Source organism: Gobio gobio (assembly GCF_949357685.1).
Source record: "Gobio gobio genome assembly, chromosome: 13".
Lineage (NCBI taxonomy): Eukaryota > Metazoa > Chordata > Actinopteri > Cypriniformes > Gobionidae > Gobio > Gobio gobio.
In genome coordinates this window covers 52,825,461-52,844,499 of record NC_137106.1, presented here as the reverse complement: position 1 = coordinate 52,844,499, position 19,039 = coordinate 52,825,461, and the positions used below count along the sequence as shown (strand labels likewise).

Below are 19,039 nucleotides of genomic sequence, written 5' to 3'. Positions count from 1 at the left end.
GATCAGGGCAGGCGTTACATCAAGCTTTTTTCAATTGAGGCAGCTGGCCAAAATAAAGCCTTTTCTTCCGAGGTAACACTCTCTGAGACAGTAATCCACGCCTTTGTTACCACTCGGCTGGATTACTGTATGTGGGTCTTCTGTCGCCCGTCTCCAGTTGGTACAAAATGCTGCGTCTTTTAACTGGAACACGTAAGCACATTTCACCCATTTTAGCCTCGCTCCACTCTGCCCGTACATTTTGTGATCTAACAGACACCAGGGAGAAAGTAACATGATTTGGAAACCGCGATAAACTTCATTAAGATAAAGACCTTTTATGCAAAACCGTGTACCTTTATCTACAGATCAAGTATAATAATACTTGAACATTGAACAATCTTGGAGAGAGTTTCATCATGTTGACTGTTGTTGCTGAATATTTACGTGAGCTTGAATTTAACAACATTTTCTTCTGTACCTCACATTAAACTATGGAAAAGCTTCAGAAAACTTTGAGTATTGTGCATGAAATATAGGCACTTTGTTTTGTACCTTTTGTGGGGCTTAACAATAACACAGAATAGTATACGCACAATATCGGATTTGCATCGGCCTAGTCTGACCGATACCCGGTCATATATATATATATTTATGAAAAGACCCACAAAAATACATCCCTATCAACAAAATATATCATCAAATATTGAAATCACAATAAACCCAGAAAGAGTCACACAAATGCCATGTCAGCAATGACATTGTGTCATGGTTGTTTGGCAATGAAGCTGAAAAGGAAAAACCTTAACCAATCATTGACTTTTTGTCCGTAGAACAAACTCAATGATTTGAAGGTTAAAGTCAGTTGGACCATTGGCATCAAGGAAGATTAGTTGAAGAAATGTCCATTGAATGAGGTGATAAAACGCAACAGGTAATCAAAATAGAATCCCAACACCGAAATTAAGTCCGTCCTTGATACCACCAACTTTCATGTTCATTGCATAGAAGCATAGAATCACCATGACGAATAAAAGATGATGTATAAAGAGTCCTTCTACAAACAAAACCATGCTTCCCCTTCACCAAACAACCCTCACTACTTCTCCTCCTATACCTGGCTATATACCAGAGAGAATGCTACCTAGAGCCTCCTATTGCATAGTAGTGGCATTACACCAAAAAACATAGTAACCAAATTGTGGGTGGTTACAAGGATTACTTAAAACTTCCAGACGGGTGTGTTGGAAAAGGTTGGAGATGCACTTCTGCATGACAGTGGCCTTAAACTCTACAGCTGGGATTCTAAACTCTGGCCCTCAATGTCCACTATTCTGCAGAGTTTGGCTATGTTTACACGACACAATTTGCTAAAAACAGACACAACATTGCCAAACGATTCCCGTTCACACGGATCGTCGAAAATGATAAAAAAGGCTGTATTATGCATGCCAGGCCAGTAGTTGGCGATGTCACGAAACACACGCAAGAAGCATGTGCATGACGTCCTGGTTTTCACAAATTCACGTATATTTTTGTTTACATGAAGACGGTAAAGGCATTGTTTTCAAAACCTAAAGCTTGCATTTTCAGGCCCTTGTTGTGTAAATGAACGGCCAAAACGCATTAAAAGTTGAAAACGGTGTTGTGTAATAATGCCCTTTAGCTCCAACCCTAATCAAACACACCTGAACAAGCTAATCAAGGTCTTCAGGATTACTTAAAACTGGTTGGGGTATGACAGTGGTCCTCCAGGAGCAGGATTGGATACCAACATCAGAACTGAGGTCTAATAATGAAATAGATAGTGCTAGAGTCAAGAGATAAAAGTCAAGGAAATACTTGCTCTGAAAAAAGATCTATATCAGAAATCTTCAAATCTAGCCCTGGAGAGTTTAGCCCCAAACTTGATTGCACTAAACTCCCTTTTAATTTGCTACTAATCCCGAAGACCTTGATCAACTTAGTCCAGGTGTTTGATCAAGGTTGGAGCAAAACTCTGCAGGGCATTCAAAACTCTCCACAGTCATTAAAGGACATTTGAAAGGGTGTTCCACCTGCTCACAATGACATAGTTTGACAGCTTTGCTTTTCCACAGGTGGAAGACTCTTTTCCAGACTTCACAGGGTCAGAAGGGAAGCCGTCAGGGAGCATCCAGAATGCTTCAGCCCCAACCAGCACAAGATCTACCTGAAGAACAGCTACACCCTCCATGCTCTCCACAAGGAGATTTACCTCAATGAGAATTGTGAGAGAACTACACCTCTTGAGAGCCCAGCTGGTCATTGTCTTGAGAACTGTAGAACCCGTTCCTACTGTGAAGATACGGGGCGCCAACAGGGGGGTTCTCCAGGCTTGTATGCAACGAGGACAGATAATGCGCTTCCTTCTGTCTGTCCACGCAATGTTCTTAATTCTTTACCTCAGGATCATGTTCCTCTTCCCGTTCATCCCTGTGTGATTGTGGACACTCGGGATCCTCTTGATGTCACTTCCGACCTTCTGGGAAATGATGTCCGCATTGAGCGGATTGATTCTTGCATGGATCTGAACAAAGCTTGGAATGCTTTAGAACCTGCTCAGGGTTTCACTGTTCAAAGATCAAACTCGGATATTCTAGGATTCAGCTGTGCAGCTCAGATCACTCCAGCCTCTTTATTCGGGGAAAACGCACAACCAACCCTTTGCAACACAGTTGATGTACTTCCACAGAGAGTTCGGATAGTTCCCAACACATCACAAGTACCTCCACGAAACCAAGCACATGATGGATTTCCTCATGAACAGGGTGTCGCTAAACCCAGTGGAAATGGACAGCTTTCACAGTTTGTGGCTGAATTGAGCAAAGCCAGTTCTGATCGCTATCCATTTGAATGTACAACTCAAAAGCAAGAAGGTATCTCTTTAGATTTCACAGAGATGTCTTCTCGGGGGAACACTGTTGAAATGGTGAGGGAGGTTGGGAAGGAGGAGAACTGGCATTTATATAAACAACCTCAAGTTGGCATGATCTCTACCACAAACAGCTCCTGTTGGAGTGAGACGAAACTAGAAGACCCTCATATGGAACAGTTGGTGAAGATGAACGGCTTGGGCCTTCACACCCAAATTAAGGCCAAGAACGTCAGTGCCAAATGGAAGTGGGGTCGACAGGGACTCCCTGAGGACGAGGTGCGACTGTGGGGGGCTCAGATTCTGTTGGCCTTGGAAAGTCTTCACGAGCAGGGCATCATGTGCCAGGACCTCAACCCAAGAAATGTTCTACTTCGCAGCAGTGGTATGTCTTCGGTTGTCAAGTCTTTAGTCTTCAATTTTGATCCTGGTAGTGATGTTCGATTCTTGAATAAATCCTTGTTTTAAGCCAGTAACCGTTCTAGTTGGTTCACTTATACCCCTTTTCCACCAAGGCAGTGCTAGAGCTAGTTCAGAGCCAGAGCTAGTCCCAGTTCATAGTTGGTTCGACTGAGGAGCCTTCTAAGAACCGGTTTGCTTTTCCACGGGCTGAGAGCCACAACAGAGCCAGGTCTTACGTCACTGTATACGTCTCATCTCTCTCAGCAACGCTAGCGAGGCAGTGGCAGTGTTGCCAAGTCGGGCTACTTCATCACTGTTGCCGCGGGCTGTTTTTCATGTCCGCGGGTTGAGGCGACCCCAATTATGTGATATTTAGCCCCGGGAATGCAAACTTAAGTAGGCAACCATGCCAAAAAAACACATATTTTACCTCCAAATGTGCTTTTTACCGGGGAAGCCCCCCTGAAACGCGATTGGGCTTGTTTTGAGTAGCAATTGGGCGGGTTTTGTTGTGAAAACCTGGCAACCCTGGGCAGCGGGAAACAAACACACCAGGCTTGTTCGAGATGCATCGGCGCTGCGTAGACTGATCCACGTATGATATAAAAAAAATGCATGAGTGAATCAAAAGGAGTCGTGTGCTCTCGCTGGACTCGTTATCATACGCCGATCGGTCTGCACAGCACCGCTGCGAACAATCCTTCCATCAACAATGCAAACGTTGCGTTACTATTGATTCACGTGGCTTTACGATCCTACATCAGCATCAAAACACAACGAAAACACAGCGAATCCAACGCATTCATGCAGTTCGCCGTAATTTGTATAGACGGAGATTACAAACGAGCAGTAGCTGTTAGCTCCATTAGCTGCTATTTCAACAATGGCGGATCTCCAGTTTGTGTTCGTCTTGTTGACCCCGCCCCCAGCGCCTGACGTAATCGGTTCTTACTTCTAGCCCTGTTGTAGCCCAGCAATGTTTTGGTGCTACTTAAGAACCACTTTTCCTTGCTCGAAGCTGGGGCTTTGGGTGTGGAAACACAAAGAACCGAGGCAGTGCTGGTGCTGGTTCGGAACCAGAGCCTAGTTTCAAATCGGTTCTTTGTCTTTCGACACCCAAAGCACCAGCTCTGAACCAGGAAAAGTGGTGTGTGTGTGTTTCCCGCTGCCACGCTAGCGTTGCTGAGAAAGATAAGACGTATACAGTGACGTAAGACTGGCTCTGTGGCGGCTCTCTAGCCCGTGGAAAGGCAAACCGGTTCTTAGAAGGCTCGTCAGTCGAACCAGCTCAGAACTGGCACTAGCACTGGCTCTGAACTAGCATCCGGTTCATTCTGGTGGAAAAAGGGTAAGAATCAAACTGAATCGAACTTTAGTTCCGGGTTGATGATGCAAGATGGACACCCGAAGTAGCACAGAATGAGCCAGTAAGCATGTCCACAAATGAAGAATCAAACCTACAGGCTTGAAAGTCAGATTCTCAGTCATGTCCGACTGAAAAAGAACCGAATTAATTGTTAAAGTTCTCAGAGGATAACCAGTAAATTCTTGATTCAGTAACCCGTCTGGACATGGAAGGAGCATGCATGCTACTTTGGATGTGTGCCTTGCATCATTAACCCGGAAATAACGTTTGATTCAGTTTGATTCTGTGGACCGGCTTAACTGGTTACTGGCTTAAAAGAACATCACTATTATACATTAGAGTTTAGCTCTAACCCTAATTAAACACACCTGAACAAGCTAATTAATGTCTTCAGGATTACTAGAAAGTTACAGACTGGAGAGTTTGATTGGGGTTGGAGCTAAACTCTGCAGGACAGTTTCCCTCCAGGACCGGAGTTGAAGAGCCCTGCCCTAAGCATCTTAACAATGAAAGTATACATGATATATAATCCTACCATCCTGCAGAGTTCAGCTCCGATCTGCTTTAAAGGTGGGGTACGTGCTTTCTGGTTACCGATTTTAGCCGCGTTTCCACCGCAGGAACTTTCCCCAGTAACTAGGAACTTTGGGCTGGTACTCAGTGTGTTTCGACCGCAGGGTCTAAATTAAGTTCTGGGTAAATATTTCCCCCTCAGAGAGTCCATGCTCGCGAGGTAGTACTCTTTCAAAGTTCGGGAACTTTCGGGGGTGGGACTTGGGCGCTGAACATGCTGATTGGTTGAGCTCACGCAGCATTTTATTTCAACTGGCATTTTTAAAAGTCTTGCGAGGTAAGTTCTGCGTTCTGCAAATATCTGTCTTGCTCTTTCTGTCCGATGGCGCACGTTCGTCTCAGCAATTGCACGGTCAATGTCCGTAATAGCTGATCATAACATTAAATCTAGCTTTACAAGCTTTCAGAATACGCTTTAGTATCAGTGCTCGTCTCTTTTCCGCTGTTTTGTTAATGACCTCTTTAGTAAACCAATACATAACCAGCAAAAGCAGCGCTGCTTGCATCTCCTCCACTTGGTATTGTTGCAGAAGGTAAATGATTTCTGTCCGTCGTTGACTGGGAGGAGCAGTCGCGCGCAGTCCCACATCTCTGGACTAATCTGCCTAATCTTCACGATACTTTAGACCGCAGTGGAAATGCAGACAGTAGCAGATCTGGGCGAAAAAAAGTTCCTGCAAAAAAAGTTCCTGGTACAAATTGTTCCGGGTAATTTCGGTGGAAACGGGGCTGTTGATTTCAAATCACCAAAACAAACACGCCCCTATTTTGATAGCTCCGCCTCACACATACACAACCCAGGCAACGACTATGGGGGAATCTGCTGTGCCGGCCGGCCGAGGGTATGATGTCATCAATAAGTGAAAGCAATGTGTGTTACTATGGTAATCCAGGTCGAATGTTCAATGAAAAAGTCAAAAATCCCAAAAACACAAACACAGTTCTCATGAACAACTCGACAGCACGAGCACGACAGTCCAACTAACCAACATATTACAATTATGACCAGATTAGAGGATTATATTGATCAAAGAGGAACCAAAGGAAACAAACATACACTCACCTAAAGGATTATTAGGAACACACACTAATACTGTGTTTGACCCCTTTCGCCTTCAGAACTGCCTTAATTCTACATGGCATTGATTCAACAAGGTGCTGAAAGCATTCTTTAGAAATGTTGGCCCATATTGATAGGAGAGCATCTTGCAGTTGATGGAGATTTGTGGGATGCACATCCAGGGCACGAAGCTCCCGTTCCACCACATCCCAAAGATGCTCTATTGGGTTGAGATCTGGTGACTGTAGGGGCCATTTTAGTTCAGTGAACTCATTGTCATGTTCAAGAAACCAATTTGAAATGATTGGAGCTTTGTGACGTTGCATTATCCTGCTGGAAGTAGCCATCAGAGGATGGGGACATGGTGCTCATAAAGGGATGAACATGGGCAGAAACAATGCTCAGGTAGGCCGTGGCATTTAAACCATGCCCAATTGGCACTAAGGGGCCTAAAGTGTGCCAAGAAAACATCCCCCACACCATTACACCACCACCACCAGCCTGCACAGTGGAAATAAGGCATGATGGATCCATGTTCTCCTTCTGTTTACGCCAAATTCTGACTCTACCATCTGAATGTCTCAACAGAAATCCAGACTCATCAGACCAGGCAACATTTTTCCAGTCTTCAACTGTCCAATTTTGGTGAGCTCGTGCAAATTGTCGCCTCTTTTTCCTATTTGTAGTGGAGATGAGTGGTACCCGGTGGGGTCTTCTGCTGTTGTAGCCCATCCGCCTCAAGGTTGTGTGTGTTGTGGCTTCACAAATGCTTTGCTGCAGACCTCGGTTGTAACGAGTGGTTATTTCAGTCAAAGTTGCTCTTCTATCAGCTTGAATCAGTCGGCCCATTCTCCTCTGACCTCTAGCATCAACAAGGCATTTTCTCCCACAGGACTGCCACATACTGGATGTTTTTCCCTTTTCACACCATTCTTTGTAAACCCTAGAAATGGTTGTGCGTGAAAATCCCAGTAACTGAGCAGATTGTGAAATACCCTTTAAATCCCCTTTCTTTCCCATTCCGACATTCAGTGTGGAGTTCAGGAGATCGTCTTGACCAGGACCACACCCCTAAATGCATTGAAGCAACTGCCATGTGATTGGTTGATTAGATAATTGCATTAATGAGAAATTGAACAGGTGTTCCTAATAATCCTTTAGGTGAGTGTATATTAGAAGTTTATTATCTCACTATTCGGACACACTTTGGGAGCTGACGTGGTTTAATGTTATCCGGTGTGGAAATGAACGGGTCTTTATCATCGCTGAAGTGATATGATCGCAAGCAAACATGACACACGAGCATACTCAAGCAAAAGCCGGCATATATTAGTTCTGTGAAACTAAACAAAAGCAATGTTACTCACCTCTGGAGAAGAAATAAAACGACGCTCGCTCCTTGAGTTCTCCAGCACTGGAGAGCTGATCGTGAGCCTTCTCTTGTTCCACATCTTCCACATGTGTTTTATCTGCCATCTCTCTTTCTGTCGTCTCGGCTAATGTCCGTCCTGTGTCGTGTGTCTTGAATAATGACGTGCACTGAGCGCTCTCTTCTCCCCGTCATTAGTAGACACGCCCCTTACTGCTGATTGGCTATCAGCTTGTTTAGCATTTTTTAAATACCACTTACCCCACCTTTAGCACACCTGAAACTGCAAATAACAGAATTACTTGAAAATATTGTTGGACCAGGTTGAAACTGAAATCTGCAGGAAGGTAAACCTCCAAGAGCACGATTGGCTAACCTTAAACTATACACTGACAATGGCACTAATATTTAACTCCTCGTTTGTTGAATCTTATCATTAATTCACATGTGAGAAACAAAAGCATGCTCATGTCCATATAAAGAAATGAATGGAGATCTGAAGGAAAAATGCCTTCATTCAGGTAAAATTGAATTGGTTCATCATCATTGGATTGATGGGTTTGTTTGAATATATGTGACAGCAAATGAAACTTTGAGAGGTGCAGCGGAGAGGGAAATGATCAGTGATTAATGAATTAAATTTCAGTCTTTTCCTCGCACAAAGCATCAAATGACTTCAGAAGACTTAGGATATAGGGCTTATTGTCATTAATGGAACTATATTGACATTTCATTATATGGAAAAGAGCAGCTCAAATATTGTGTCTAACATCTCTTATTGTGTTTCACGAAAGACATCAGGTTTGAAATGTCATTCCAGTATTTTAAAACAGTTCAAATATAATGCACACAGGTGAGGCGTGTCTTACGTACTTTGGACAGTGGACAGAAGTTCAGCCTGAAATTAACCCGAAAGCAATGGAAGAGATGTACTGTGCCCCAGGTGAGATATGTTAATTGTTTTTTCACAATCACATCTAACTGCAGCATTTCTGTTCTCTTGAGATGTAATATCTGCTTTTTTTGGACTAATTTACTGTAGAAATTGGAGGTGTGTTGAAAATCACAGAGGCGTGTGATTGGTGGAGTCTTGGGGCTTTATTATATGAGCTTCTCACCGGCATGGTAAGCAAAGTCCTTTTTATCTTCTGGTTTAAAAATGAAGAATTCAGACTAAGCCAAGGATGGGTCAAGTTGTTGGATGAGACGCCTTTACTATGTATTTGTTAGAGAAAGTCAAATGTGTCTGTGTATAGAGGTAGTTATTCAGGCTGTTGAGGTATTTTTGTGGTCGCCTTTGAACAAAATCTACTACATCAGTTATATGGCATTTCAAAACATAACCTTAGTTATCACATAACTCTGGTTTCCTGGTGTAAAGAGTACCTGAAAACCATACTTGAGTAAAAGTACAGGTTCCTCACAGTGAAAATGACTCCATTACAAGTCACCAATCCCAATACGACTTGAGTAAAAGGATTTTAACAGTACTTCAGTATTTTACTCATACTAAATATAGGCTCAACCATGCACTAGTGCTCGACACCTGAGAGACATACCAGTGAAAATAAGAAACTATTGATTTGTAAGATGAGAAATCATAAAACTGAACATCTCAACATTGCAATAAATCAACAGCCTCTTAAACGTCTACAAACTCTCAAGTCTCAGTTCAGCTCAAGTGCACAAAAAGGCCATGAGTAAACCAATATCCTTCAGAAAGGTCTCGTCAATGTAGCGGATAAATACAATAATGTTAAGTCAAATGAACTGCACTGGATGTGCTGGTTTCATCAGTGGCTGCAGTCATGAGCTCATCTCATAAATCACACCTGCGATTCATCAACTCCCTGCTAATGCACTCGCGTTCATGGAAAGTCGCCTTGTTGACATGTTTGAGTGAGTAAAGGTAAAATGCTCAAGATAAAGTACCTTCAATGCGCTTAGATGGCGATATCGCTTCTTTATAGCAGAACTGCTGCAGAAGAAATTAAGTGCCATGCAAAATGTAATGAGCATTAGGGGAGAGCGGGCACAACTTAACACTTTTTCACTGTCTCAGTTTGTGTAAATCCACTTGGGGTTCAGAGTATTTATTGTTTCCCACATTAATTGCACACGTCTAGTACATTGATGTGGTTTTGTTTCATTAATACAGTGTATACTTTTTTCTTGATTTACCCCGAAAGAATGGAAGTGAAATGTGACAACATGCCCCATAGGTGGAGTACATTATAACATGACCAAATAACAGCTTAAAATGTGACCTGATATAATCAAAAAAATATACAAGACAAACTAAAATATTTTGTCAACAAAATACAATTATTAACTTTTTAAAATAAAATAATGGCATTTTTTAATCATTAAAAATATAAGCATTTTTGAGTTTGACTACAAACACATCGCTAAATACAGCATAGTTCAAAACATAATAATAATTAATAATTTCTGAACATTAACTCTCAGACATTATTCACCCTTTTCTCATGGTTTCTCAAAATAATTCATAAAAGTGTAGAATACTATAATGGCATATTTCTAATAGGGGCTGATTGTAACGCAGTGTTAACACACACACCATCTGCACAACTGGGATGTAAACCGTGGCTCGTGTCTTCTGCTGTTAGATCAGCATTAAAGAACATCTCAACTGTTAAATAACAGATATAAGATTAAGATAAATATCGGATTTGTCTTATTTTAAATAAACACAAAAAACAGAGATGAAAACTAAACTTAAGTAAGAAATGTACTTTTGCTATGGTTAAATAAATGTTCAGTGATATCTTCCAGAGATGTTTTAATTTTGGCGCTATTATTTCTCTAAATAATGTTGATATGGCAACTAGTAAATACACTAAGTTTCGTCATTCTGGCATGTGTGGAAAGGGTTAAAACACGCGTGTTACAGCTCACCCTGCGTTAGGTTGTGCCCGCTCTCTCTCCTACTCAACACAGATGTATTGGAGTAAAAAGTACATTTAGGCCCCATTTACACTGCATGGTTCAAGTGACCCAATTCTGATTTTTCCCTCTTATGTGGCTCAGACATGTGAACGTTTAACTGCGTTCACACCACCGCCGGTAAGAGCGTCAAAATTCGCTCTGGCCGCCCTGACATCGACGCTGTAGAAAGATTTGTGGACGCGCTGACGCTCTGACGTAGATCGAATGCTTCAAACTTTATGTAAAGGGTCCAAAGCAAACAATCATGTTGATCGGCATTTGTGCTGACTGACCACCACATTTATAGTTACATGTTTGCTAACGAAATAAACCAATTAAAGCCTTTTGTGTGGTTAAATGCTAGTCTAATTTCAACATGCACTGCAAAAAATGTTTTTCTTACTTAGTATTTTTGTCTTGTTTTCAGTCCAAATATCTAAAAAATCTTACATTAAAGGGTTAGTTCACCCAAAAATGTAAATTCTGTCATTAATTCCTCACCCTCATGTGGTTGGACACCCGTCAGACCTCCGTTCATCTTCAGACACAAATGAAGATATTTTAGTGTAAAGCTGATGCTGAGAAAGGCTTCAGATAGGCCTCCATTGGCATTCAGTACATTTACACTCACAAGACCCATAAAAGGCACTTAAAACGCCGTTACAAAGTCCATCTCACCACAGTGACTCTACAATAATTTTACGATGCGACGACAATAGTTTTTGTGCACAAAAAAAATCAAAATAACACCTTTATCCAACTTGTTCTTGTCTTCCGTGTGTGTCTCCACGACGCATGCGTGAGAATATGAGCAGATCCGGCGTTCGGACACATGACCCAGAAGAGATTTGTTTACAAGCAGAGGAAGACGCGCGTGTCTCAGCTGTTGAATTCTACATTGATCGTGCTTTAGGTCTCGGTGTAGTTCTCAAAATGGGGTTTAAGTGTGCATTTCATGGATTCCCGAACGCCGGATCTGCGTCATATTCTCGCGCATGCGTCGTGGAGACACACACGGAAGACAAGAACAAGTTGGATAAAGCCGTTATTTTGATTTTTTTTTGCGCACAAAAACTATTGTCGTCGCATCGTAAAGTTATTGTAGAGTCACTGTGGTGAGATGGACTTTGTAACAACGTTTTTAGTGCCTTTTATGGGTCTTGTGAGTGTAAATGTACTGAATGCCAATGGAGGCCTATCTGAAGCCTTTCTCAGCATCAGCTTTACACTAAAATATCTTCATTTGTGTCTGAAGATGAACGGAGGTCTTACGGGTGTCCAACGACATGAGGGTGAGGAATTAATGACAGAATTTTCATTTTTGGGTGAACTAACCCTTTAAGAAGCATTTACAAGACAAGCAAAAGTGGGGTAAGCTAAATAATCTTAATTCAAACAGAAAACAAGATTATTTTGTTCACCCCATTGGCAGATTATTCTGCTTGTTTTAAGCAAAAACTCCCTTAATTTGAGTTATTTTCCTCCAAAACAAGACAAAAACTTTTGCTTGTCTAGTAAATGCTTCTTAAAGTAAGATTTTTTAGATATTTGGACTGAAAACAAGACAAATATACTAAGTAAGAAAAGCATTTTTTGCAGTGTGCCATTTATAGGAGACGTTTGCTAGCCTTTAACATTAATGTGTGTGCAGCCCACATTACAGTAACTGTCCTGGCTGAAGTGCAGCATTAATGCCATTGGTCAAACCGGTGTTGTTTTGAGAAAATGAATTGCATTCCCGCTGAAAAACAAGCATTCTAGACTGAAAATGTTGCCTATAAATAATGTTGCACGCCTTCTTATCAAACCCGCCACCGCAATGATCAACCTCTCTGGTCGGAACCAAAGTTTACAGCACAGCATTCTCTGGGATCCTCTTAAAGGGATAGTTCACCCAAAAATGAAGATTAGCCCATGATTTACTCTCCCTCAAGTCATCCAAGGTGTGTATGACATTCTTCTTTCAGACGAATAAAATCTGAGTTATATTACAAAAGTCCAGGCTAATCCAAGCTTTAGAACTGGATTCAAAGTTGCTCTTTTTTTTTAAGTCCATTAAAAGTGCATCTGTCCGTCATATAACTGCTCCAGCGGCTCTGGGGTGTTAATAAAGGCCTTCTGAAGCGAATCCATGCGTTTGTGTAAGAAAAATATCCATATTTAAAACTTTATCAAGTAAACTTTCGGCCTTCCCTGTTCAATTTCTGGAGAAAGTGTGTAAAGTTCTCCTGCGGATGGAAAGACTAACGCTCAGGTCCGCTCGTCATGACGTCACACACACATCTGGAGTTTCACTTTACACATTCAACACTTTTACACAGAAGGCGGAGGCCGAAAGTTTACTTGATAACGTTTTAAATATGGATATTTTTCTTACACAAACGCATGGATTCGCTTCAGAAGGCCTTTATTAACACCCCAGAGCCGCTGGAGCAGTTATATGACGGACAGATGCACTTTTTATGCACTTCAAAAACAGAGCAACTATGAATCCAGTTCTAATGCTTGGATTAGCCTGGACTTCTGTAATATAACTCAGATTTTATTCGTCTGAAAGAAGAATGTCATATACAGCTCGGATGACTTGAGGGTGAGTAAATTATGGGCTAATTTTCATTTTTGGGTGAACTATCCCTTTAAGTGGAGCACTTCTAAATTCTGATTGGTTGCCGCTGAACCGTGTCATAGCTCATTACCATAAAGTTGAGCTGATTTCAACTCCCCTCGACACCCAAATCGTCCGCTCACGCCGCGGCTCCCATTGAAAATGAATGACTTCCGGCCACTTTGACGGTGTGAACGCACAGTAAGCAGGAAAAACGGAAACCTCTGATCGGATTCAGGCCTCACTCATTACTGGGAATAAATCCGATATGATTCTGATAAGTGCATTTGCGTCTGCCATGTAAGCAAATCGGATATTCCCCAGTAAATGCGATGTCGTACGTCATTGAAAAAGGGACGGAGGTGAATGACATCACATGACACTAATGGCTCGCCGCCTTGCGAGAGCAATGTTTTGCTGAATAATTGAATAATTATTGAATAATCATCTCGTCTACATCCATTGCATATCGTGCCGTTTTACTTCCTTTTCCGGGTCAGAATCTTGGGCTGCTTCGCCAGTGTATAGTGTAAATGCAAATATCGGATACGGGTCGCTTTTAAAAGATGAGAAATGGGAATTGTGCATCAAGACCTGCAGTGTAAATGCGGCCTTGCTTGTTCAAACATGTAGTCAAGTACAGAGTAAAAGTTGCTAATATCTTGATACTCAGTACAATTAAGTCCGTGGAAAAGTCTAGAGAAAAAAACATGAAAAAATTTAAATAAATAAATAAGATTAAAATTAATAAATGAGTGATTTAATGTTAAATTAACATACAAAACATGCACAAAAATAAATAAGTATATAAATACATTTGCTTAATTTCTTATTTATAAATTTGATTAAAAAAGTGTGGAGAAAAGTAAGTATAAAATTGAGTAAATAAATGAGATTAAAATAAATAAATATATGATTGAATGGTAAATTAACATATGATAAAATATAAATAAATAAATGAGATTACATTAAATATATGTGGAAAAGCCAGTAAAAATGTGAATATAAAAATAACAAAATTATTAAAAAACACACACGTGTATATAAATGTTTTTTCTCTAAAAGTTTGTGGTAAAAAGTTGTGAAATTTGGCACTGATAGAGGACCGCCTGAGCTGTACCATAGCGAATTTGGAGTCTCTAACTCAATCCCTCTAGCGCCACCATCAGTCCAGATTTTCACTAATGTTTATGCTAATAACTTTTGAACCCTAAGGGCTAGAAACAAAATGATCTTTCCTTTGATTCATTGGCTCGAGACGATTCAACCTATGACGTCAAATTTTCCCGCCATTTTTAATTAACCGGAAAACCTATTTTTTCAAACTCCTCCTAGGCCGTTGCTCCGATTTTCACGAAAATTGAACCAGATCATCGTCAGACGATGCAGACAAAAAGTTATGGAATTCAAGCTGATTTCTCAAACCGCTTTTGATAAACGCGCGAACAAATTTCACGTAGAGCTTGCAAAAATAGACATAAGGCTGTATCTCTGCAACGCTTTATCGTATTCAGACCAAACTTGGTACATGTCATCATAAGCATGACCTGAGGCGCCATGCAGCTTTTCGGCACAGCGCCACCTACTGGTCCGGAGATACAACATTTTTTATTTTTGCTTATAACTTCTGAACCATTTGTCCAAAAATCATAATATTTCAGTGGTCTCGTTAGATTCAGGACGATATGCCGAGTCGTCTGATATCCAATTTGACCATGTCGGCCATTATGGCTGTCGGCCATTTTGAATGATGTGCTAAAATGCTGTATTTTATGAACACATGAACGGATTGTTATGAAACTCGTATGGGTCATCAGCACGATGCCCTGAAGGAGCCTGAGAAGTTTAGAAACAGCGCCACCTAGTGGGTAATTCTTTTTTTTCAAACGCTTATAACTTTAGGTCTGATTAACTTATTTTCATGGGAGTCACTTTTTTTGTCTCCTGAATCCTTGCCGAGTCCAGCGATACCAGACTTGCCAGGTTTGGGCGTATGGTTTATGCAGCGTTGTAATTTAGCGCTTATAAAACGTTAGCTGATATTGCGGAAACCGCTAGTCCGATCGAGACGAAACCAGCGTCAGAAGTTCAGAAACACAGGTCGATAGCTAATCGCTAATGCCCAAATGTCAAAATATTGATAGTAAGGGGCAGTAAAATCCAATTAAAGTCAGGTGTCAGTCATTTTTTTTACGTGTTTTTCCATATAAATGTCTATAACTCCAAAAACGAAATTATATTTTCACCAAAATTGACACACACATGTATGGGCTCACTCTGAGGACACACAAAAAAAGGTAGGATTGTGCCTCTTGGTGGCGCTATAATAGAACAAAACATGAAATTCAATTCTACAATGCATTTTTCAACCTTTGTGCCGAAAATCATTGTAAAATGTGTTTAATTGATCATTGCTGCCGTTGATCTGACACTGATCAGCCGTTGTGGCATGTCTTGTCTTCTTCTTTGCGCTTGGTAATGGCTGTTTGCAGATATATTTCTCCTTGGTGTAGAATGTGTTGCGAGTGTGGTTTAATCTGCTGAACTGTGTTTCTCTGCAGCCGCTGTGGCAGTGCCACCCTACAGGCGTTCACCCTCACACTCCGCTCCATATCCCAGAGTTCCTCAGCACTGCAGCCGCCTCGCTCCTCACTGAGGTAACACACACTGAGTGTGTGCAGCTCATTCTGCTGACGCCGTCGCGCTTTTCTAAATGTCGTTCTTTTTAGGAGACTCGATCAAACCAGCTATGTTTCCATCCAAAAATGTGTGCACAAAATTGTCATATTGCATAAATCATTTGCAAATAAATGCAGTGTTTCCATCCCATGTGTTCAAGAGCACAAAATGGTAACTTCCTGGAAAATTTGCGCATAATATCTGTATTTAAAAATGAAAGTCGCTACAATCGGGGAACCCACTGTGGCTTTTTCCCCATACATTGAGATGCTCTGCGACGTGATTGGTCCGCTGGTTAGTCCAATCACATCCTCTCCTGAGGCAAAGTCATGTTAGTTTAGAGCAGGGGTGTCCAAACTTTTTTTAAAGGGGGCCGGATTCGATGTTGTGGACACACCCGGGGGCCGGGCCCTTTCTATTATATATAAATATATATATATATGAATATGACATGTTTTGTTTCTTGGAAACATGACAGATTTGACAAAAGCTTGAGCTGACAGTAGAATAGCTTGAGATAGGTCACCTTCATCAACCAAAAAGTTAGAACTCTATTCTTATTTATATTTAATAAGTGCTCTATTGAGATCACCACAGGTAAAACCACACTACAAAAAATACTTTTGTCTTTTTTCCAGTCCAAATATCTAAAAACTCTTAAATCAAGATGCTCCTTCTAAGGAAAATTACATGTTTTTCTTGATTCCTGGGGGAAAAAGTCAAAAGAGTTTTTGCTTGAAACAAACTAAATTATTGGCCAATGGATTTGAAAAATAATCTTGTTTCTGTTTGGGACACAATAAACAAGATTCCAAACAGAAACATTGTTTTTCTTACCCCATTGGCAGATATATTTGCTTGTTTTAACCAAAAACTCACTTCAATTTCATTTTATTTTCCAGAAAACAAGAAAAAATATCTAATGTCATTTAACTTATCTAGTAAATGCATCTTGATTTAAGAATTTAGATATATTTATAGTAGAAACAAGACAAAAAATACTAAATGACGGCATTTTTTGCAGTGCACACATGGCTAGAAGTTTAAAAAATATTTATATTTCTATATCTAGAATGGCTTTATGGTATTTAGTCTATAAACATATAAATACAAATGCACAAAACTGCAAGTTTATGACAAAAATAGTCTGCAATTTGGCCTTTATTACTCATTTAATACATATCTACATTACAAATTCAATATAATTAGATATTAACCTAAATTTCTGACAAATTACCATGGTTACAGGTAGTGTTACCATGGTTACAGTCAGTGTTACCATGGTTACAGGTAGTGTTACCATGGTTACGGTCAGTGTTACCATGGTTACAGGTAGTGTTACCATGGTTACGGTCAGTGTTACCATGGTTATGAGCAGTGTTACTATGTTTACAGGTAGGGTTACCATGGTTACAGGTAGTGTTACCATGGTTACGGTCAGTGTTACCATGGTTACAGGTAGTGTTACCATGGTTACAGGTAGTGTTACCACGGTTACGGTCAGTGTTACCATGGTTATGGTCAGTGTTACCACGGTTACAGGTAGTGTTACCACGGTTACGGTCAGTGTTACCACGGTTACAGGTAGTGTTACCATGGTTACGGTCAGTGTTACCATGGTTACAGGTAGACGTGCCGGTAAACGGTAATACAATATACCGCAATAATGAATATGCACAATATAGTTATCGTGGGCACTTCAAAATACCGTGAATAATTATTTATTACGAATTATTCCGATTTTTAGAATTAATTTTAAGAATACTTTACCCATCAACCGTTTAAAATGAACAACATGTCAAAGAGGAATGCACACTGATGTAAATAGACCAAGAGGAACGTGCAATGATATAAATAGACCGTGCATGAGCCGAGCACATGGCGGAATGAGGAGATGCTGAAGTGCACATTCATTCTCTGACAGCAGAGGGCGCTGACGGAACAGCAGAAATGCAGCCGTTTCCCCAGTAATCACATAACCTAATACATAATACTTAAAGACTTAAGGCTATTCATTTTCAAACTTGCATTTTATATTTTAATCTGGACTAAATTACATGCCCTAGATATTGTTTGAATATGTTCTGACTGTTGTTCAATCACACACTTTACAAGGCTCCAGTATTTAACATTAGTTCCTTCATTAACAAACTAACAATGAAAAATACTTCTAAAGCATGTATTAATCTATGTTAAATGTACATTTCAGCATACCTATTGTTCTTTATAATTCTTTTGCACTTTAATCTGTTTTAAATATTTGTTTACTTTATACATTTTTGTGTATTGCTTTATTGTATTTAAATGTTTGGTTCTTTTGTTATAAGAAAGTGATTTAACCTGTTATAGTATGACAACACTTTTTTTGCAACTTATTTCAATATCGTGATAATACCGTATACCGTGACAAAAGCTTCAGCAATTAATCGCAACATGAAAATTTGATACCGGCACATGCCTAGTTACAGGTAGTGTTACCGCAGTAAACCCATGATAAATGTTGGTGAATTGTTGTTTGTAAAGTATTTGAACTGAATGGGCTGATTTGCAGGTTAGTGTTGTTGATTAAGTCAGCGCTGTTTAACTGGATTTAAATTAAATCAAATCACAGAGAGATTCGCAGCTGGTACCGGAGACCTCAGCGCCGAACTCGAGCACTTCTCATTGGCTGTTTAGTGGTCATGTGATCGAGACACTCAGCAGGTAAACACATTTGTTCAGAGTCAGAGCTCGCGAGTTGTAGCGTTGTTTCCTTCCGCTTTTGCCGCTGTTTCCCTGGCCTAAAGTCTAGTACCGCCATCTTGTGTTGACATTGTGAAACTGCAGGATTTGTAAATGATCCGAGGCAGGCCACATATAATATATTTTAATAGACACACAGCGGGCCGTTTGAAATTCATCCCTGGGCCACGTTTGGCCCACAGGCCGGACTTTGGACACCCCTGATTTAGAGGGATTTATCCGTTAAATGTGTTTCCATCATAGTTTATTAGTCTTCTTATCGGATAAAATTGAGCACATATAGTTTTTAAGCATAAGAGTCATAATCTGGCTCTTGTCAAACTCACTCAAATCCTTACGCTTGCCCATTTTTCCTGCTTCTAACACATCAACTCTGAGGACAAAATGTTCACTTGCTGCCGAATATATCCAGTGATGAAGAG

The 19,039-nt window shown here is 40.5% G+C and overlaps 1 protein-coding gene across 1 annotated transcript in view; it reads left to right on the top strand.

Annotated features, from left to right (window-relative positions):
- rps6kl1 (ribosomal protein S6 kinase-like 1) overlaps positions 1–19,039 on the top strand; it is a 46,303-nt gene that overhangs the window by 23,782 nt on the left and 3,482 nt on the right. Inside the window, exons 8-11 of the mRNA XM_079833470.1 lie at positions 2,079–3,257; positions 8,496–8,585; positions 8,685–8,767; positions 15,758–15,853. Coding sequence (XP_079689596.1) covers positions 2,079–3,257; positions 8,496–8,585; positions 8,685–8,767; positions 15,758–15,853 — 1,448 coding nt within the window. The remainder of the gene's footprint in view (positions 1–2,078; positions 3,258–8,495; positions 8,586–8,684; positions 8,768–15,757; positions 15,854–19,039) is intronic.